At 43.0% G+C, this 23,346-nt stretch overlaps 1 protein-coding gene across 5 annotated transcripts in view; it reads left to right on the top strand.

Annotated features, from left to right (window-relative positions):
- Positions 1-3,218: 3,218 nt before the first annotated feature.
- rev3l (REV3 like, DNA directed polymerase zeta catalytic subunit) overlaps positions 3,219-23,346 on the top strand; it is a 180,158-nt gene continuing 160,030 nt past the window's right edge. For 4 of the 5 annotated variants that reach the window (XM_030405547.1, XM_030405548.1, XM_030405546.1 and 1 more), the window contains exon 1: positions 3,220-3,945. In XM_030405547.1, the coding sequence (XP_030261407.1) occupies positions 3,807-3,945 (139 nt within the window). In that variant the 5' untranslated portion in view covers positions 3,220-3,806. Of the gene's footprint in view, positions 3,946-23,346 lie in introns of all 5 variants that reach the window. The other variant, XM_030405549.1, reaches the window with a different exon arrangement.

The following is a 23,346-nucleotide window of genomic DNA, read 5'->3' as shown; positions in this document are numbered from 1 at the left end:
CAGAAAGAGGTCAGATCAACTTGTGACCGCAGTGTCTGTTCACCGTGTCTGTACTGTGACGGTTTATAACACAAATAAGATTTTCCAAAAGAATATGGTCTTTCTTGATAAAAACCTTCTATATTGAAGTAAAATTAAATAAAATGCTTGAATGATGGAAAATAACTGGGTCAATCTTATATTTTGAGCAGATAAAGAGGAGGATAATTTTCAGAAATTTTAGTATTGTCCAGTTGTTGCATCTTTTGGGCAGTAAGATTGTCATTCCTACACATTTAAAGTGGCCTGTAACATAATCTTACAGACACTAACATAAATTGATTATATTTTTGGAGCATTCTGACCTGGGTTGATGACCTGGCCACCTTCTGTGTCAAAAAGGTGCCTGTGCTTACACTGAGAGGCTATGCTGTCAGTCAAACTATGGTAAGTCTGGTGTAGTGGATTGGTTATCACGCGACAGGCTGCTATTTCCCTCAATGAGTTTAACTTGGAGTTCTAAGTTCGAGTCCTATGTTTTATTTTATTTTTTCTCTGTTTCGTTTAAAAGGGTTCCATAGTTCTTTTGTATGAAGAATGTTTACTCAAATAGACAGCAAAGATGAGTAAGTGCATTTCATAAAGGTTTTGCTTATTTGTGTTATGAACCGTCACAGTACAGACATGGTGAACAGACACTGTGGTCACAAGTTGATCTGGCCTTCTTCTGCAACCCAGAGGTGTCTGTGTGTCTGCTGTGAGGAGTGAAATAGGTGATACCGCGAGTCACCTGCGTGATCTGCATAGTGGATTGATTACCGCGCTGGTGTTGTTTTCCCTCATTGAATGTGAGTTCAAGTCCCGTAATTCTTTTTTTTTATCTATTTTTTGTTTAAAAGGGTTCCATAGTTCCTCTATGTGATGCATGTTTACTCAAACAGGGAGAAGACACAAGTACATGTATTTAATAAAGGTTTATAAGAGATACACATTCATAGGAAGAGCAACTCTCCCTTTTCCTGTTAGCAACGTCTTCCAGCAACTTTGATACAGTGACTGAGGGTTCGACACGTTTAATCAAACAGGAGCCCAAACACGTCTCAGGTATGTTTTGCATGGAGAAAACCTGAACAAAGAGGCAGATCAGAGGACAGCTACGTCTTCTCTTCCCGTTTTCAACATCTGTTGTAACTACAGCGACCATAGACGCATTCGGCTCACAGTCGCCAGTTAACATCGTCCCGTGTTAATCCGAAACACCGGCCTCTGTCTAAAACCGCGGAACGAGCCGCCAAAAGGACGGGCAAATTGGTGTCTTGGCGGCCTGTCTAAAAACGGCTAGTATCTCAACACTTACAAGCATTAGCCGTTTTTAGACAGGGCACCAAGCCGCCAATTTGCCCGTCCTTTTGGCGGCTCGGTCTGCGGCTTTAGACAGAGACCAGCAAATTGGGGGTCTGTTTGGGTCCGCTGATTTTCCGCCTCAGAGGGTACACTTATTTCCGCCTCGCCTGCTATCTAAAAACGAGGCAGCAATGTGCCGGCCCCTGCGTGAGGTGGGCGGAGATGTCAATGACCTGTGCTGTTGTGCGACCCACAGCTGGGGAGTTTTAAAACCAGGAACCAGCTGATCACAGCAGTCAATCCATCACTTCATCCATGGACATTAAGATGAGCAACTGCACAGCCGCTGAGATCCAGGAGATGCTAGCGTCTCCTCAGTCTCTGTAGCTGTTTGGTTGTGTTAGCTTGCTGTTGTGTCGGCAAGCTTAGAACGGTCGCTACTTTCAAATTAAAAGCCCCCCGCTAAGAACCCAGTTCTAAACTCCAATTGGGTGCAATGTAAAGCTCTTATTTTGAAGTAAAATTCGTTGTCATTGTTCACAGCCCAGCTTTGAGCTTCACGTCACGTCACGTTTACACCTACCTCAGAGGCGGCTTTTGGAAAAGAAGGAATATTACGCCTCCGTTTTAGAAAGACAGGCCGGCACATTGCCGTCCTTACCTTGGAGCAAATGTGCCGCCTTTTCTATCTAAAAAGGGCTATTCAATCAGGGAATTCATGCAGGCAAGATCTTTTACTGGAAATATCAAAGCAAATATACAGATTACACAATAAAGGTGTGGATGTTTCTTTCCTGTGGGTTCCTGCCCACGTAGGAGTCGAAGGAAATGAAGAAGCAGATATAGTGGCCAAAAGCGCTAAAATCAAACACAATAAACATCGAAATACCATTAAGCAGTGAAGAAATCAAATCTATTATCAGTAAACACATGTACAAAATCAGGCAGGAAAGTTGGGATAGCATGAACACAGTGACGGTATACAACCACAAGTCAAAAATAGTGAAATATGGGGCAGGAAGCGGAGGGAAGAAATTATTTTAACTCAACTCAGAATAGGACACACAGGACTCAAACACACACTCAGTAAAATAGGGAAACATCCAACAGGTCTGTGTTCACAATTAGCCCCCCCAGGAATCTGCAGAGAAGAAGTTTAAATTCCGCGGAGAGCAATTTTGACTCTGCGGAGACCAATTCTTGATTCCGCAGCTTGAAAGTTAAAATTCCGCAAACATTAAACCCCATACTTTTTTAATTTAATGTAATGTAATAATGAATTCTCTTATGAAATTAACTGCAATACCAGAACACTGTAAAACATTGTGAAACCAACTATTACTGTTTTAAAATAATCAACATCAACATTTTCTTTGTCCCTGTTGGGCAGATTTATTTGCAACATAAAAAGTGCAAAACTTTTCACCAAACTGTGGGTGAAGGTTTAGGGTTAGGGTAGTTTACCTCGTCCACCGGATGCATTGGGTAGTGTACTTTTATTGTGAGTCTAGAGCCCAGTCTATCTGACAGCGACATCTAGCGGTCGGGATGAAAACTACATGTAAAATGTGATATTCCGCGGAAGTTCTTTGAATCCGCGGACGGCCGAGAAATCTGCGGTAATTTCCGCGATCGTGGAATCGCCGATTCCTGGGGGGACTACACAATGTACACGACCGGAAACAGTCAAACATGTATTGCTGGATTGTAGTAAGTACAGGGATGAACAAAAAGGAAGGCTGGAATTGACTTTAAGGAATTTATTAGGGAGTACATCAAAAAAGGGGTTGAGTGATTTAATGAAATACCTAAAGTACACAGGTATAGGATATAGGCTATAGGGAATAATAGTTAATTTCTTTTTTTTTCTTTTTTCTTTCTTCATTATTTTCTAGTTCTGACCATCTCATGTTCCACACTCCAGTCCAGTAGGTGGCGGTAAATGCACCTAAAAGCTGGTTGCCGACCACCAATAAAAGCCAATAGAAGAAGAAGAAGAAGAAGAAGAAGAAGGAAGCAGGAGCGGAGCTGTGGATCAGACGGGACTGGCCGGGACTCGTCCTGCGGCTGGATTTGGGAAGATAACGCTGCATACCGGAAGCCTGGGGAACGTCTTCCTGGCTGAAAAACAAAAACACTGTAGAGAGAGCTATTAATAAAAGACAGCTATAATTAAAGTACAAAATGGACCCGACAGCTGCGGAGCGTCCGACGATGACCTGCCGCTGTCGAGTTTAGCTCTCCCCGGCCGCAACTGAACCTTGACGGCAGCGGCAGCTCGGTGCGCCGCAGGAATCTTTGTTCGCGTTTTTTTTATGGGACAGAACTGGGCATTCCCTCCGCTTTGTCGTTGTTGTACCTCAGTGACAGCACCCCTCTCGACTTGTATCAATTGTCCACCGTGGTACCGGCATCGTATGGACTCCTAACAGTAGTTTCTGGCTCTTCTGTCGCTCGGGTCTCCTCGGACGGACGCGGCAGTCATGTTTGCGGTGCGTATAGTCACCGCAGACTTCTATCTGGCAAGTCCCATTAAAGACCTGGATGTCTGCTACTCTGAATTCAGGGAGAGCGACGTGAAGAAAGTACCGGTGGTGCGGATATTTGGAGCAACGCCCGCAGGTTAGCCAACTCTTTTTTTGTTTATTGGTGTTCTTGTTCAGCTAACGTTAATGGTGGCTGTGCTGCCTCACAGCGCTCCTCGCGCATGTTCTGTGTTTTTGGCGGCTTGTCTGGACAGGCGCGCACACCGACACTGTCTGTATTGTCTAGAAGAAATCTAACAGGTCTAGCGTGTAAAATGACCTAAGGAAGATGATTTGGGGTGTTGACATATTGTACCAACGCGACGTACGTTGCACACGGGCTGCCTGCAGCGGTGGGAGTCCTCTTCTGCTCTCTCTCCTCACGAATCCGCTTTGTTTTCGTTCTCCTTCTCCATCAAGGCATAGTGGTGTGTGTTTGAGACAGATGGGGGCTCTAGGGCTCGACTTGTGCCTCTACCTGCCACATGTGGTATTCAGGGCCAGCATATATATTTCCCATAACTGTTGTTTTGTGTTTATAGCAACCTGTGGAGTGTGGGCAGTCGACACTGTAACATAGTGCATCCTCTTTGAGCTCTTTCATTTTATTCATTGTGAAACAAGTAAAAAGACTATTACAGATGAAAGCAAGAAAGCTGTTGTTCATCACCTGAAATTGGGTGACTGCAGGGAGATTAGCGGTCTAGGAAATGGTATGTCAAATGCAGAGATTGAGACGGATGGGGACAAATTTGTTGATCTGTAAAAGCATTAGGCTGTCAGTTCTGTGATCTACAAATGATAGTACAGTCTGAAAGGAAGGAGTCATAATGACTGTACAATAATATGCAGCATGCAAGAACAAGGGAGACATGACAAAACAGAATCATATGTGGTATGAAAACGTACAATTCACACTGCCATTATGAACCCTGACATACATAAAGACAGACCTATAGGCCTACATTGACTGCAGAATCCTCATGTTAAAAAAAAAAAAAGATTTACATGGACGTTGTGTGCAAAGTAGGGGCTGACATTTCCTTTAGATGTGAGTGATGCTGTTTGGTTTGAGATGTGGCATTCCCCTGCCCTGTAATATTGCAGCCGAGCACTCTGGATACGTTAATCCCCATGCTGCAAAACAATAGAATCATCTTCCACCCAATGGCACAGTATTATCATCCCAGCCAAATCCACTTGCAATTGCTGTTCCGTTTCCTCAACCTTATCTGACAGGTAAACAACACCATAGCAGTACAATGTATATTTTTAGCTGGGTTAATAGGAGTCCAACTTGTCCCCTATGCTGTGGTAGTGCTCCCCCCCCCCACAGGGCAACCAAGTGCAGCGTCCAACAGGACGTACTTGGGTAGGGAATAAGGATATGGAGCAGTGACATGGAGGGCATTGGGCAGGGGTTCAGGTGTCAGGTTAATTTGGTTCTGTCAAAAAGCGGCACGTTCGCATGCGGTTGCACTGATGTGAGAAGGCTGAACACACTCTGCAGCAGAGGCAGCCTGGGGAACTTGTCAGTGAGTGTATGCTGAGAACTGATTCATCAACACTGATTCACCCACAATAAACCCAGTGCACACTAGGGCTTTAATCAACCAAAGAAATCCTCGGTCGACCAAAGCCGTGAAATTTCGAAAAAAAATCGACAAATCGGGGGGGGGCTGTTAGGATTAGGGTTAGGGTTTCTGTCTAATTAAGTAAAAATAAACAAAAAGACTAGTAGTCTATTTTCTTTAGATTAAATCATTTTTGACCCTATTATATTATTGTTTATTATTATTTGCACTGAAATTAATTAATTAAAATGGATTAATTGATAAACACACTCGAGTCTGGCTCTGACAGCGTTTTGCATCACATGCATTTGCGAAATATCATAGCCCATGATTTCCGAAAATATACTCAACGTGTACTCATATGTCAACATGTGATATCAGCACAAGAACTGCTGAGGAACATTTACTGTTCTGTTTTTGTCATGTTATAATAATTGACAGACACTAACTGTGTGTGTCCTCGCACAGAGCGAGACTGAACACAGGAGCTCAGCTCCGTGACTGAGACACAAACTATTCACCTTAAACTTTTACTCTTAAACACAAAAGGCAAGTCCACTTTAAGAAAAACACAGACAAGTCAGCTTACAGTTTTTAGGTGATATGCCCTGTTTGTAGTCGAGCTGTGATATACAAACTGTTGCTTGCAAACTTTGCATTTGACTTTTTTTCCATTTTTATGAAATGCTGCCAAACTGCTGATGTCTTTGACATGGTAGAATATGAATGACTATAAACTGCACTTGGTACTTTCCTCCTGATAAAGTCAAACATGCCATATGCAGGACACACAGCATTGGGATGGAGAGGACCTGCTGCGTGTTTACGCACTGCCATAGCAGCATGTAATTAACACGCCAAAAATCGACCAATCAGAATTTTGGTCGAGCCAGAACATATCGACCAATAAATCGACCAGTCGACTAGGAGATTACAGCCCTAGTGCACACAGCATTATTGTAAGGCTCTACTATATACCGATATGGGATTAATCTAGACTGCACACTGTCCTGTAATTTGGTCGATATTATAGATATATTATAATATCATATTATTGAATGTTGTATTATTGAGTGGTGCATTTTTCTGAGCCTGAATGATGTTTTGTCTCAAGCTGAAACAGTCAGTCAAAAAAAAGTTGGTCAGAAAATTAATTGACAATGATGATAACCCTAACCCTAGGAGTCATTTTCAAACAAAAATACAAAATCACTGACACAGAATGCAGTCATTATTAATGGTATTAATAAAACTTCCCTATTATGACATGTGAAAACGTCTGCTATGAAAAATGTTTGCAAAAAGACAACCAGGGAGGAAACACTAATTAACTAATGCAGGTGTGATGACTGTTTAAACTATGTTTCACTTTAGCTCCATTTTGTGGTAATGTTAAGCGACGTGTCTTGGCACAAACTCATGTTTAAACACTGTCGAAATGCTTGCGCCATTGAACCTGTCTGGCTAACATTCATAAATGTGTGGCATTTAACAGATTCAATTGTTTCATTATTATATTTTATTTAAATCTGACTGTGTTTTGCTTCAGGTTGCAGTAATGATAAAGTACTGTGTCTGTACTGTGTGTGTCCATACATTTGCACAGGTTGACTCTACTCTTGCTCAGGTTGTGGCAAACCAGAGTCACAAGCCCCATTCACACAGGAGAAGATGCATTAAAGGCCGCAACCGCGGTTCGCCAATTCTCCGCCGATGGTGATTCACACAGAGCAAAGCATCTCTGCCTTATAGACGAACCGCCGTGAATTCACACAGAAAGCCGGTGCTGCGGCTCCTAAAGAGGCGTGACATTACACGTCATGATGATGACGTCAGTGTTTTATCAAGGTGTTCCCCCGTGTCCTCCCTGTCAATCTAACTCCCTCACTCGCAGGACGAAGGCTGTTTTCTGGGGAAAGTTCACTGAAGTCTTGGTCGGGAGGATTAACCATCGCGGGGATTTATTTTTATCACAAATACTCGGTGAATTAAAGTTTTTCGCCGGTGACAGTCGCTGTTTTTCAGGCAGAGGAAGAGTCGGTAGGGACGGACGCTTCTCAGCGTATATCTGCGTTTTTTTTTGCTCGTATAAGTCAAAGACAGTTACACAGGGGAAATCCGGCTTTTCCGACCTGAAAATGAGGCTCTAATAAATCATGCAAATCCGTTTTTTGTTTTTTGGGAGGGGGGGTGCGCAAGGCACGGGTTGGGTGTTGGTAAACATAATGACTGGCCACCGCTATTTTGTGCCTCTAATTCATGTCTTCATGTCACTCCGAAAGTCGTCCATTCATTTGTCATGACCGAACTCGATTCAAAGCAGAGCTCCACCAAAGAGCCTGTGTTTCTCCTATATGCATTCTGCAGCTGGCTTTTCAGCGCCACCGCAAAATTTTGCAGACATAATTTCTGTAGGTTTAATATCACGTCCGAATGGCAAATTTAAGTTGCACACAGTGAAAGCACTACACTCTTAAGTTATCTTGAAATTGATTATTATTGTCATTAATGCTATTTATATAATTTCTACAAGTCACCGTTTAAGTTGAGTGACTGAAATCCCTGTCATACCATTTAAAGGCTGCAACAGGCCACTCATCGAACCGGGGAGAAGTTAGTTTTAGGTTGGATATTCGGCGGATATTCACTCGGGTCCAGCCGCAACTTTACTGAGGTTTTCCCAGTGTTAGCAACAGGAGGACGGTTAGCTCACCTCCAGAGCCTCGCACTGAATCGCTGGAAACTGATTTAGGGGCCGTCATTAAATTACTTAGCATAAATATATTAATACAAAATAATTGCATTTTTTTCAATATCTTCCATGTCATGTGACCCAGTGACTCCAAACCAGCAGCCCCTATTTTTTATTGTACTTTAGTGCTTCCTTTATTTTATATGAATATAAATATGCAGAAATTGACTTCTGAAACAGATTCTGTTTCCATAAAGAATATATAATAATAAAGAAAATAATGGTAAAAAAAATTCTCTAATGCTCAAGAGGTTAACACATTTTCAAGCAGCATTGTCAACTTCTACCCTATTTTGTCTCATGTCTTAGATTCTGATTCTGAAAATGAATTTTTTTCCCAAAATCTCAACAGTAGTCCCCATTTAAAGGGTTATTTTTTCAAAATGTTCTTCCGGGAGACCCCCTAGTATTGCTGGTTACCGACTCAGAGCACCACTGCTGCAAAATACAACTAGGGGAAACACTTAGCTAGTTATAAGAATTTTGGACGTGTAGGGCGAACTATTTCTTTCTTAGCTGAAGCCAACAACGGGACAAAAAAATTGTAAAGAGAGACAAAGTGGAGCTGTATATTTCCCTGATTTTTTGGCCTTTGTCAATCACACCTATGGTTACATTCACTACGTTACTTTTGTTTGGTCATGTAACGTTGCTTTGTGGTAAATTTCTCTGTATAAAGTTGAGTGAAGGACCTGTGTAGCTAACGACGGTACAATCGACACGCCCCCTGAGACGTGAAGCCGGCTTATCTGTTCACACGTATCAGGGCCGGAGTGAAATTTCACCCCTTGCCGCCTCCGAGAGATTCACACTGAGACGGAGGCGGGTAATTATCGTACTAAAGCCGCACCCAAAAGCCAGTGTGAATGGGGCTAATGTCTGCTCTGCAGAAATCAAATGACATCGCCATCTGGAACACATTGAAGCAGAGAGGGATCTGTTTCTTTCTGTTTTCTGTAGCTCACGAACAGGCCCCGCCTCCCCAAAAGGAGTTTCTTTTTGATGTTTCCTTTTGCCTTCATGGTGATTTTTGTTTTTTTTTTGTCTGGCCTGAAGGGAGGCGTTTATGAACCTGTTTTTACTTAATGTGTGTGTGCTTTTATCTCATCAGCATGTTTACCCTGGTGTAAGCGGTCAGCAGTGCATCTGCACCATGTGGCTGTGCCTACAGCCTGGGGCCTTGTATTCCCTGTCCTTCCCTGACCTAAGCCATGCACACTCCCACCAATCAGATCCGTGTAATTTGATGCCGTGCTTCCCGTTTTTTTTTCCTCCCCTCTCTTTGTTAGCATTTGGCCAGTCTGACTATGTTGCGTACATACTGTACATCAGAATCAGAATCAGAAACATACACTTGTCATGGTCAGTATCACATTATGCTTATGACGATAAAACAACTTCATTGGACTTCTGGTTGGTTGAAAATTTCCCACAGTGAGCCTCTTCTCACACACAGACTTGCTGTTGAGCAAACCTTTGAGGTCTGACATCATTGATCTCCACAAGCTGGGCCCAGATGCACTGACAGGCCCTGGGCCCCATGACAGCAGGGGACAATGTTTTAGTCCCCTCGCTTGGATATGTGCACTTCAGTGTTTAATGAGTGTATGCAAGAGCAGAGAGGGAGGAAGTGCATGACCAATTGACCTGAATGAGGGGGGCCAAGCATGGCACTTGAGAGGAATGAAACCAAGCGCCTTTTCCTTCCCTCTGGCCCCTTCCCCCCCAGGTTTTGCTTTCTCCAGGGGATCCCTTAAAGCCATCTAAAGGAATTCCTCCTGTATGTTAATAGGACATTAGGCAGATACAAAAGAACTCTGGCTCATTAGGCAGAGGGTCATTGTCTCCTAAACTGTTTACGTTCCCCTCTTTCTGTCAATTACTCTGCTTCAATTATCATCCCCTAACTTGCACTCTATTGCTTCTAATTACTTTATAATCCAGTAAGACCCCTTTTGTTCATATGGTGTCACTTGATATGATTTTCATAATTTGTAGTCATGATTTTCCCGTTTTGTTTCAGGGAGTGTCTGATTCATTCTGACATGTGTTAGCTTCCATGTGGTCAAGCCAACTGCGTTAGATAGTCCTCATCTTCTTCATTAGTATTCCTGGCAGACTAAAAACCAAACTGCCATCCACCGTAATGGAGTATATAACATCATGCTATTCACTAGCCCCATTCACACTGGCTTTTGGGTGCGGCTTTAGTACGCCAATTCCCCGCCTCCGTCTCAGTGTGAATCTCTCTGAGGCGGCGAGGGGTGAAATTTCGCTTCGGCCCTGATACGCCTCTGGAGGTAGTGTCAGGGCCGTCTGATTGGAGAACCAAACCAGTGTGAACGGATAAGCCGGCTTCACGTATCGAGGGCGTGTCGAAACGGACCGTCGTTAACTACACAGGTCCTTCACTCAACTTAATACAGAGAAATTTACCACAAAGCGGCATTACATGACCAAACAAAAGTGCCAAACTGTCTTTGGCAACTTATACGAGGAAAAAAATACAGCAGATATACGCGGAGAAGCATAAATAGATAAACAGATAATGATCCTGATAAGTTCTATACAGTGATGTAAATAGATTTTACATTTGGGAAAAAGTACCTTCAGTATTGAATCTGTACTCTATATTGTCAAGCATCCTGAGTTGAGTATCCAATCAGTGTCAGGAGAAATTGCGTCCGATCATCCATTTGTAGGTAGCAACAGAGAGCCTTAAGTAATTTTAATCAAGTAATTTGTTTCATGGGAAATGTGTTTTCATGCATTGTTTTTGTTATTGGGAACTGTCAGTAGTGAGAGAATTACTAGCCTACATGTTACAATACAGTAGCTAGTAAGGCAGAAATTACACTTCATAACCATGAGTACACTACCTGTCAAAAGTTTTGACATATCTTCTCATTTAATGTTTTATCTTTATTTTCATTACTATTTACATTGTAGATTCTCACTGATGGCATCAAAACTACGAGTGGACACATATGGACTTATGTAGGAAACAAAAAAGTGTGAAATAACTCAAAACATATTTTAGATTTAAGATTCTTAAAAATAGCCACCCTTTGCTGTGATTACTGCTTAGTACACTCCATCACTCTCCTTCTTGGTCAAATAGCCCTTTCCAGGGGCGGACTGGGGTTGAAATTCAGCCCGGGAGCTTGATTTGGAGAGGCTTTATATCCGATCGCATGACGGATGCAAGTAGAACCATAATTTTAACATGAATACTTTATTTGCATTATAATAACTGCAGGAGAGGATGGGCTTATTGTTTCTGTGTGACTGGAATTGGAACATCAACATATGAAATCTTAATATAATTCTATGCAAAGACCTATTGCCAACCCAGTCCTGCACACTGCACCTGTACCTGGCACTGTTTTTTTGGTGGTTCCTGCTCCACTTTCCTCCTCTTCTTCCTCCTTCTCCTGTCCCTCCTCATCTGTCTCTTCCTCCTCCTCACTCCTATGACTGGCATTATCCTGTCCCTCTGCATCAACTCCATGACTGACACTGGCCTTGTCAGCTAATAATAACAGTAACAGCAACAAAGATAAACATTATGGCACTTTTGCAAAGAATTCACAAATGCAATATAAAAATCAACAAAAGGCCTCACACACACGCTGTAAATGAATTACTCACTTTAATGTATTTTTCTTGAGCTGGTGAAAATTGCTATATATTAATGTAGAAACAGAACAGAAAAACAGGATGTATAACCATATATTCAAATAATATCTTTTTAACTTTGACCACAGACTCTCTCCTGAAATATGTTTTCTTTGCAACAAGGAAATGTGTGCGTTTTTCTGGTCAGCCAGTATGGATTTTTAATTGAAAAAGCAGATTAAGGATTTACGCAGGTATGGTGTGACATTGCTGATAGGCTACCTTTAATGTTCTGTATAGGCTTTACACGATCAGGATTTCTGACTATATGTCTTTGTGGTGTTTATGTTTTGAGACCCTGACACTATGTGACGGACAATAAAGTTTTTTGAATCTTGAATCATTAGCTAGCAACATCATCACTAAGTTAGCAAACAGACATGTCGGTGCTGTGGAACTTCTTCGGAGTAAATGAGACAGATAAAACACAAGCCGTCTGCAATCTATGCAACAGGAGCATCTGCAAAAAGTTTCAACACGACAATGACGCCATTGATCTGATCGGTGAATTAAGACATTACAGCCGATCTTACAAATTGCACAAAATGCAAAATATCGGCCGATCCGATCGGCGGACAGCCTAGTTCTGTGTGCCCTGAACACATCCAAAAACACAAACTAGAGTTCTCAACAGGCCTGAAATTACAACCCGACCCATCGCAGCCCGACATACCGGCATTGGGTCCGCTGCTGGGTCCGTTTCTTCACTGGCCTGGTGGACTGTAGCCGTGCTGACCTTAACCCCTCCACCACTAAAAGCTCTGCTAATATGGAGCATTAGGCTGCATCCTGTATTAACCTTTTTTTCTTTTTTGCCCTTAATTTTCCTGCTCCACCCATCTCTTTCTGCGGCTTGTTTTTTTTTAGCATGTTTGCTAATTTGAATTTATCCCGCTCCACTTTCTTTATTCAAACAGAAAAATAACAGTTTAAAGACCGACTGAGCGGCTGAGCCAATCACATTTCAATAGAAACAAGGATCAGCTCAAGTTGGGAGGGGCTGCTCGTATCCCCCCTTAATATGGAAAATATTAGATTGACCCAATCTGATGTTCCACTCTGTGCCACCTGCGGCCGTTTTATGGGGTAAAAAAAAACGTTCTGACCACCGGCTGGTTCGGCCTGGAACAGACCGGCCGTTCGGGAATACTCCCGAACCTCCCAATGGCCAGCCCGCCCCTGGCCCTTACACAGCCTGGAGGTGTGTTTGGGGTCATTTTCCTGTTGGAAAATAAATGATGGTCCAACTAAACGCAAACCGGATGGGATGGCATGTCGCTGTAGGATGCTGTGGTAGCCGTGCTGATTCAGTGTGCCTTCAATTTTGAATAAATCCCCAACAGTGTCACCAGCAAAGCAGCCCCACACCATCACACCCCCTCCTCCATGATTCACCATGGGAACCATGCATGTAGAGACCATCCGTTCACCTTTTCTGCGTCACACAAAGACACGGCGGGTGGTACCAAAGATCCCAAATTTGGACTCATCAGACCAAAGCACAGATTTCCACTGGTCTAATGTCCATTCCTTGTGTTTCTTGGCCCAAACAAATCTCTTCTGCTTGTTTCTATTCCTTAGTAGTGTTTTTTTTTTTTTCTTTTAGCAGCTATTTGACCATAAAGGCCTGATTCACACAGTCTCCTCTGAACAGTAAAGATGTGTCTGCGACTAGAACTCTGTGTGGCATTTATCTGGCCTTTAATCTGAGGTGCTGTTAACTTGTGATTTCTGAGGCTGGTGACTCAGATAAACTTATCCTCAGCAGCAGAGGTGACTCTTGGTCTTCCTTTCCTGGGGCGGTCCTCATGTAGGCAAATTTAGTCGTAGCAGTTTTTGCGACTGCATTGAAAGTTTTCTCAATTTTCCAGACTGACTGACCTTCAGTTCTTAAAGTAATGATGGACTGTCGTTTCTCTTTACTTAGCTGATGACAACTGTTAGAATTCATATCATGGCAGGAACCAAATAGGGCTGTCAGCTGTGTACCAACCTGACTTCTGCACAACACAACGGTGGTTGATGCTGAACCCCATTAGGATGGCAAGAAATTCCACAAATGAACCTTGACAAGGCACACCTGTGAAGTAAAAACCATTTCAGCTGACTTCATCATGAAGTTCATTGAGAGGAGGCCAAGGGTTTGCAGCGCTGTCAACAAAGCAAAGGGTGACTACCTTGAGGAATTAAAAATACTAGTGCATTGCCCGTAGGAAGTAGGGGTGTCAACGTTTACAATTTGTTCTACACGTGTAAACGGGGCTTCTAACTGACGTGTACCCGGTTACACGACGGAGATTTATGATCTCTTTCTATCCCAGTTGTGATAGCACCGATGCCAGCAGCAGTCTCTCCCTCCAAATTGTTCGGGTGTTTCCATCACAGGTGGTTTAGCATGGATCCAGTGCTGTTGTTGTAAGCCAACTTTGCCTGACATAGCCTACACTCAACTTGATTTCCACTGGCAGTTTGTTCAAAAAACACACAGTGCTCCGCTTGTTGACCGCCGCCATCGTGCCCCCCAGTCAACTTGAAGTGACGTGACGCGACACTGGCTGTGGCTGCGGGTTTTTTTTTTTTTTTTTTTATATCAACGTAACATTGTGCCCCATTCATCTATTATGTATGCGGATAACTGCACTAGTGGGAACATTTAAGTGTATAGTTAGTTAATGTTATTATCTGAAATTTTCAGGTAACATTATCTTACTTTCACTTTTAAAAATTGCGTCCGTCCAATTTTCCTTCGGGCGTCGGTATCAATTTATAGCGGGTCGGCTCTGGTACGGAATGTAATCTGTGCTACTGTCGGATAACGGGTCGGATGACTCTGCTCTAAGTGACCATTTTAATCCTCTAGCCAATTATCAAGCTAAATATCCAACATGCTAGTTAACGTCAAAGACTGCGGTGGAAGACGACGGTAAAATATTTCCACTGGATTTATTTATGCCTGAATTTTTAAGGTGTGGCGGCTTTTATTTTTTGCCGTGGCGGTGCGCCACAGTCAATGACATGTAGGGGAAACCCTGAATACTATATATATTGATGAGAAATGAACAAGGAGGAGGAGGAGGAAGAAAAAAAGACGTGTAAACGGTTATTGATTTTTCTAAACGGTTATGATTTGGTATCCGTGTATCCGTTTACACGTGTAGACGTTGACACCCCTAGTAGGAAGTATGTATTCCTATAGAAAAGTGGGAGGTTAAGAAGCTTTTTCATGGATGGCCAAATTAGGTTGTGTTTGAAGGTGGGTCGTCAGGGATATAATTGGCCATTTTTGACTACTTTTGATTTTACCATTATATTTCACCTTAAAAACTACTTACCTTGCCTTGTTTGGTGTCATTATTTTCAGCACAACCTCACATGTGTGACTGTAGTTATATTTTCATTTTGACATACTGTATTAACACAATGGACCTAAAATCATAAAGGAAAAAGTTTTTTCACTGTGAAAACCACTATGTTTAACGAACCCTTTTTACAAAGTTATATGTAACTATTTACATTTAAATGCATGTAATGCTCAGGGCTCACTTAGCTCCTTCCAGCTGAATGAACAGCTGCACTGCCTCCACATTCAGCCGTCTCCTTATTGTTTTGACTCATTAAACAAAAAACGACTCCACTACACACTAAACACACTACACTAAACGACGCCCCCCTGTTCCTCAGCAACCAAATCACATGGTTTGCCATATCATTTTCTAATTTTTTAATCTTAAATTGGTCATGTGATTTGGGCGCAGCGGCGCGTCTGTCGACTCAGGAGGTGGGGGTGGGGCTGGGCTAGCAGCTAGCTACACACGAACACCCACAGATTCCGATTCCAGTTTGTTGTTCTCGCATATCCGGATCTCCTCAGACTGGAACAGACTCGGTCTGGACTCGTTCAGTCTCATTAATCCACAACAGTCAGTTTAGATGCACAGAACAGGACCGAACCGCCGGCAAATCACGGTCCAGCTCGCGCCGCTGCAGGTATAAATCCGCTTGTTTCTTAAGGTGTGTCGTGGAGTCGGGCTCTGCAGTGATTGGCTCTGGTGCGCACGTGGCTATGGTGTGCAGTGATTGGCTCTGGTGCTCACGTGGCTATGGTGGCTATGGTTGACAATGCTAGCGGAATTGGTAAAGCATTTATTAAATAATTTATTAACGGTATCATTGTAATCCAAACAAAGCCGACGTTGCACACCCTTAAACCACGCAGCAGCCATGTTGAAACTCTCAGGTCAGTCTGATCCTGATCTGCAGAGATATTTGATGCGCACACACACACACACACACACACACACACACACACACACAGACAGACAGAGATTCCTTGCTTTTATAGAGAGATGAAACATATTTAGAGTTATTTCACTTTTTTGTTTCATAGTTTTGATACCTTCAGTGAGAATCTACAATGTAAATAGTCATGAAAATAAAGAAAAACCATTAAATGAGAAGGTGTGTCCAAACTTTTGACTGGTAGTGTAAGTATTGGTTCACTAGTGTTGGGAATCGATATTGATTTTTTATTGAAATATTATTATTAATATTATAGTTAATGAAACTTGGGTAACTATGAGTCATTAATGAACACGGGGCACCACCCTGAAATTAGGGATCATAATCAAATGATATACCTTTAGTCTCAAAGCCTGAAATTAATTAAATTGTCAATATTATGAAAATATCAATAATTAGATGAGAGGGAAGGCGTAAATCTGAGCACTGACCATCTCAACCAGCTGTTATTATAACATGGATTGTGCAAAATAATCACAGATGCTGCTCAGTTAAAATCAACAGTGTTTATTTTAGCTTTCTCCAAAACATAAACCATCTGCTTCAATAAACAACAGTTGCTTTCAACAACTAGCAACAACAAAAACATAAGCAAGCCAAACTTAAGTGGGTGGAAAGGGACTCCTTTGTAAGAACTACAAAGATGGCCGAACGTGGCTTGGGAAGTCACAAGCAAACTAGTGGGCGTGGCTCGGGGAATCTCGTCGGAGAGACTTCAGGAAACGCCGGACATGACTTGGTGAAGTCATGTGAGAACACGGATCCCGAGGTGATGATTCGGATTCAACTGAATCATACACCTGGGATTCAAAAATGGCTACATTGAATGGGTGAAAGGAGATCAGTACATGTGTGCGAGTTTGAACAAAGATGGCACTTATGTTGTCTTTGGTTTTGTGTGCAGTTTGATTGCACCTGAGGGGCATTTAGAGGGATAATACCCATAGTTCCAAAAAGCCAATCAGGTTAACGAGAGGAGTCCGCCTCTGAAGTCAATAAAGGGGATACTGCTAGACACCCGTATCTTATGTAATAGCGGTGTTATTAACTTTAGTTTCAGACTATAACAGATTGCTCATAAGACTGTGTATCTAGGGGTGTGTGTGTGTGTGTGTGTGTGTGTGTGTGTGTGTGTGTGTGTTTGTAAGAGGAAAAGGCTAAGCGGGCGCTTAGCAGACAACAAAAGACAACACAACAACCATGTGGTGCGCAGCGGTCGTTTCTCTCTCTCAACCAGTGAGCCAACCAACCTGATCGAGCCGGAATACGGTGTACTGTGGTCACACACGGCTGCTGCTGCGACTGTACATGCTGGATTAGCCTGAATGAGCTCCTAGCGAGCGTAATAACTAAGTGTGTAACAGTACATGTATTTGTATTGAACCGTTTCAGTACGGGACGTTGGGTTCGGTACAGGGCTGTTCATGGGTGAGATCCACGAACGGAAGTTGCGTGTGTTTATTTTCTGCCTGCAGCTACAGGAGCAGCCCGTTTACGTCATGGCTAATGCTAGCGAGAAAACAGAGCTCGAAGACCCTCCCTTGTCGCTAAAGTCTCCTGCTTGGGAACACTGTGGCTTCATGGTTTTGCAACGGAGAAAGACATGTTCCTGGTGTGACAGTTTAACTGGTGTTCATTTTACCGGTGAGGGTCACAGATGTGCTTGAGGTGTGGTTTGAGAATCCCGTCTGGAGAGGGGTCCTCGGCCATGTCTGCTAACCAGGAAAAACATTCCAATCACCCTGCTCATCGATCCAAGTCATGTATATTCATTTTGATGTGGCTTGAACACTACTGTTCCACACAGAGAAGCCGGGGTCTGCGACCTGCAAACCACTGTTTGACAAGCGCTACAGACCACAGAGTGACAGTGTAGGTGACTGTGTCCATTCCTGTCCAAAAAACGTGACTGTCAATAAATGGTCCAAAGGTACATATTTTGTCCTTATATCTTCGTAATGAAACCCTTTGCTCACAAATAACTATTGGGTGGAGTCAATGTGGACAAGTTAATCTTTCTGGCAAAAAATATGAAGGTTGAGTAAAACTGTTGACTGGGCTATATGCTGGAACTGTTAACCTGTTCGCACCCACCTATTTTCAGTAACTTCACCTATTTAGCATACCCAAATGGAAAAGCTGATAACACAAGAACTACAAGTCCGAGATGGATGTATGATGCGCCATTTGAAAGCTGACAACCTCTAGTTTCTGTGAATGTGTTTATTTAGCATGTACCATACACACAACCAAAATGACATCAGTTCAAACATGGCTCTAAAACATTTTTTTTGTCTTCGAAAATAATAGGTCATATTTGAATAACAATAACTAGGATGTGCTTTATGTAAGGCATATGGCAATATAGCACATACCTTCCTCATCTTGTCAACTACACCTGGGTGAAATTTAGACTTCTAGGCCTACCCTTATGGGAGTTATGGAGGTTATAGTTTGTGGTGTCACTGGCGTCCACGAACCTCTCCAAAACGTCTCCAAATGGCCAAATTGTGCCAAATGCTTTTACTCACTTCTGTGACACTGGAAACATTACTGAAGCATTCTGGTGACTATAAAACCGTTCTCCATGATTCAAAACATAATTTATTCACACATTCATTTGATGGGTGGTTGGAGGGGTTTCCACACGCTTCTAGGTGGCCATATTGAGATATTGTCATGTGACAAGACACTACAGAATAGTTACCATTATACAAAAATGACAGACTATACTGAACTGAATTTCAAACAAGGATTGTATTATCTATCAATACACTATTACTGTATGTATAACTGTGCCAATATCAACAAAATATCAGTGTTTGCCATCAAAGTCCCAAGCACTGCGTCGGTGAAAAACAGTCTGAAAAACTGCAGTGGACTGGTTGCCACTCTGGTCTCCTGCTGTGGTCCGGGCTGTCTCACCGGCATGAAGGCAACTTGAGCAGGCTCAACGTCGTCATCCCCCACATCATGCCACTGTTGTTCCTCCGTGTGGGAGCTATGTGCTCTGGAGGATCCTCCTCTTCTGCCCCTCCCCCGGGCACGTCTGGCAGCACGGGAACGTCCAGCAGTTGCTGTAGAAGCTGCAGCTTCCCCTGAGCCAGAGGGGGCAGTAAAAGATGCAGCGGGGGAGGTAGCACTGGTGGATGCAGACGATCGTTGCCGCATCTGCCGACCACCTTCAGCAGGAGATGGGGTTTGGCGTCTGCGTGTCCTACTTTGAGGCTCCCAATCCACGTCACTGTCAGACTGTGACCTACAAAACACAATGCAATGCACAAATGTTACCAAATATAATGAAAAAATATATAAATGCATTTCAATGGGGTGTTATTTTCATAGGAAACAAATAAACACGGATATGATATTATATATTACACAAAAACATCAGGGAAATAACTGTACATAAACAGAATAATTGAATTGGGGGAATATTCCCAGTGTCTGGTCAGTGAAAAAGATCTAGTTCAATTTGTTTACAAGCTTGAGAAGAAAAATCTAAATAAAAGGGAATTAGAGGATAGTCTGTCCCGGGGGGTGGGGGAAGAGAGAGAAACGGACGGACGGACGCTCATCGCCGTCAGCCGGGGGACGGACGCTCGTCACCGTCACGCGCGGAGTATAGCGCCGCTGACCTAGCGGTATAGCAGGGTAGCGCCGCTGTTCCACCGTCTGGGGAGAACCCTGCTTAGGCGGGAGGCAAAAACGCTTGGGCGCCGCGCCTAAGCCGTATAATGGCAGGGAAAACCCTGACATTATAGAATAGGATTACAAGGATTACATAACTTTAGTTGAGTAGTTGAGTAGCTAGCTAGCTAGCTAGGCTTAGCAAGGCTAATTAGGCCCTGGGGCGCTAACCATTTAGCATCATTTATGACATGCTAATGTAAACTGTACGGTCACTGTAATCATACAAAAAACCCCACCCACTAACTTTCATTCAAATTTCACTCATGGCTAAATAAATAAATAAAACATGATCAAAGATAACGTTACTCACCGATCTAAGATGTCGTCAAGTCCCTGAGCGAACATCTCCTCTCTCTCAGAGTCATACTCACTGTCTTGACTCTCATCAGATGATGCTATAGTCCATTCGTGGTCATCTTCTCGAATATATTTGGATTTCTTCCTGGCTTTCGCCATTGTAAACTCTGAAAATGCCTACGAAGAAATGTAAATGTTTGCTGCGTCTCTTCACCGTGCGTCTGCTGCGTAAAGTCCGCCCACGAGTCGCCAGACGCACGGAAACCCCTCGGCTCATAAATACCTGACCTGGGCACGCCTGCCCTCATTAGAAAGGTAAAATAATTGGCTAGAAGCCTGAGTTATTGACATGTCGATAGCCAATACGCTATTCCTATACTAAGGCAGCGAAAAACAGTAAACAAAGTATATTGGTCCTTCAAACAGGCAGCGCTCGATCTACTTCGGGGGCTCTGCTGGGGTGAAAACTGAACAGAAAAAGATGGGGACACTTTTATTTTGTAGCTAGCAAAGTGATGAAAACAAGCATACCCAACATCACCATACAGGAACTAGAAAACATTTCGGTGCGGCCGGTAAAGTATGAACTTTATATGCCGGACAAAGTTGGCAGACGGTAAACAAATGGACTTTACAGGACGATATTCACAAGCTGGAATAATTTTATGAAAAACCATTTTGATGCTTTTGATCAGTGGATTCTTACGGACAACTGGAATATAGATAATTGAGGAATGGACACATATTACGGCTTTATGGCCGCCTCAAAGGTAGGGAGTCGCCGTGTGTTTTTTTGTGTCTCACGTTTACCATGCTGGTGAATATCAATGATTTATGGTTTGGTGCTCATGATTTCTGCAAAATCAACTGGATGAATGAATTGCGGAGATTCTCCTCTTTCTAACGACGTATAGTATGTCCATATTGATGAAAGTTGAAGCGGGATACGTCACTGCGCAGTGTAGACATACAGTCATTTATCTGAAATCGCCCGTCGGCGGGCGGGTGGGTGCGGAGAGGTTAATGCTGCACTTTACTTGTGGAAAAGTTTTGTTAAAAAAAAATAATATTTCATTTAGTTTTTGTTTGAGAATATTTTACTCATTGGAAAGCTTATTTTATATTGTTATTTTATTTTGTTTATTTGAGAATTTATCAACTTATTACCAGGCAGCGCTTTACAACAGCCTTCTATTTTTAAATTTCATTTTCATATTTTGTATGATACAATAAATTGTTGGTTTACAAAAGTTCTGAATACACAACAAGCTATTTTATGTTTTGCATTTTGTTCTCATACTGTACCGAAAATGAACAAAACCGTGACCTCAAATCCAAGTATTGAACTGTGATTTTTGTGTATCGTTACACCTCTAGTAACACAGTTAGCATGCAGTACAGTCAACCATAAGTAGGACTCAGTGGTCCTTTCACACCAAACAAGCACAACAAAGAAAAACAATCGATATACTATTTGTTTCTATCCAAACTAAAGCCTCTTACTTGGGTCGCTCTTTGCGACTAGCGTGTGTCCCGTCTGACTCAAAACTCCAACTCATTTTGGGGTGAGCGCGGGGTCAGCTTTATCGTCCTAAAAGCTGACAAAGGCAGGCAGCAATCACACCGCGAATCGATCCGATTAAGGACTGGACCTTGGGTTTTCCGTCTCCTTCTGAAGATAATGTCTTCCTTCTGCAGGTGGTGAGGAACGACTGGGTTGTGCAGTGGTCCTTTATGGATCCAAAACAGTAGTGGTGAATATTCGAACAAAACTTAAAGTAAAACAAAAACAGTCTCCGTCTCGTCCAGCAAGGAGGGAAATGAAGCTTAGCTCAAGCAAAATGAAAAAGTTACACCCTTACGGCAGCTGCTGTATGATACCGGAATCTCACAACATAACGCTCCTGGGGAATGTGATGTGCAGGGCCCCTTGACCTTTTAACTGGGAATGACGTCATTGTGATCCTGGTGGAGCTTCGGGGCTCACAGCCAAGAGTTAGTTTTTCACACTTTTTGGGCCTTGTCCCTGTTCCTTTGTTCTGCAGCTCCTCATGTCAATAAGGCTCTAGTAGTTAGGCTTTTGATCCCTCAAAGAGGCCTTTTCTTTGTTTGAGGACATGTGGCACAAGGCCCAACACTAGTGTCCATTAGATATACATTTTGTTATCAGAGGCTGTACAGGTAGGCTCTGTGCCAACATCTTTGTACCTTCAACTTATTGAAACCACATGGACTGGTCTGCTACACTACAGCATGCTACAGAATACATCTGCACATGTGTAGTACACTATATTGCCAAAAGTATTCGCTCACCTGCCTTGATTGCATATGAACTCAAGTGACATCCCATTCTTAATCCATTTAATATGACATCGGTCCACCCTTTGCAGCTATAACAGCTTAAACTCTTCTGCGAAGGCTTTCCACATGGTTGAGGAGTGTGTTTATGGGAATTATTTATTTATTTATTTTGGCCTTTGTAAGGCTTTTATTGATAGTACAGCTGAGGACCAGACAGGAAACAGGACGAGAGAGAGGCGGAGTGACACGAAGCAAAGGGCCCCAGGCCGGGACCCAAACCCGGGGGCCGCCGCAGTGAGGACAAAGCTCCTGCACATGGAACGCCCGCTCCACCAACCAAGCCAAATGGCACACCGTTTATGGGAACTTTTGACCATTCTTCCAGAAGTGCATTTGTGAGGTCACACACTGATGTTGGACGGGAAGGCTTGGCTCTTGATCTCTGCTCTAATTCATCAGGTTGAGGTCAGGACTCTGTGCAGGCCAGTCAATTCATCCACACCAAACTCTCTTATCCATGCCGGTGTGGACCTTGCTTTGTGCACTGATGCAGTCATGTTGGAACAGGAAGGGGCCATCCCCAAACTGTTCCAAAAAGTTGGGAGCATGGAATTGTCCAATATCTCTTGCTATGATGAAGCATTCAGAGTTCCTTTTTATTGGAAGTAAGAGGCCAAGCCCAGCTCCTGAAAAACAACCCACACCATGATCAGATTACCAGATGGAGAAGCAGGATTCATCACTCCAGAGAACACATCTCCACTGCTCTAGAGTCCAGTGGCGGCGTGCTTTACACCACTGCATCTGAAGCTTTGCATTGCACTTGCTGATGTATGGCTTGGATGCAGCTGCTCAGCCATGGAAACCCATTCCATGAAGCACTCTGCTAGAGCCAGACTGATTT

This window comes from Sparus aurata, chromosome 22 (genome assembly GCF_900880675.1).
Source record: "Sparus aurata chromosome 22, fSpaAur1.1, whole genome shotgun sequence".
Lineage (NCBI taxonomy): Eukaryota > Metazoa > Chordata > Actinopteri > Spariformes > Sparidae > Sparus > Sparus aurata.
The sequence above is the reverse complement of the archived record's forward strand: the minus strand, read 5'-3'. Positions and strand labels throughout refer to the sequence as shown.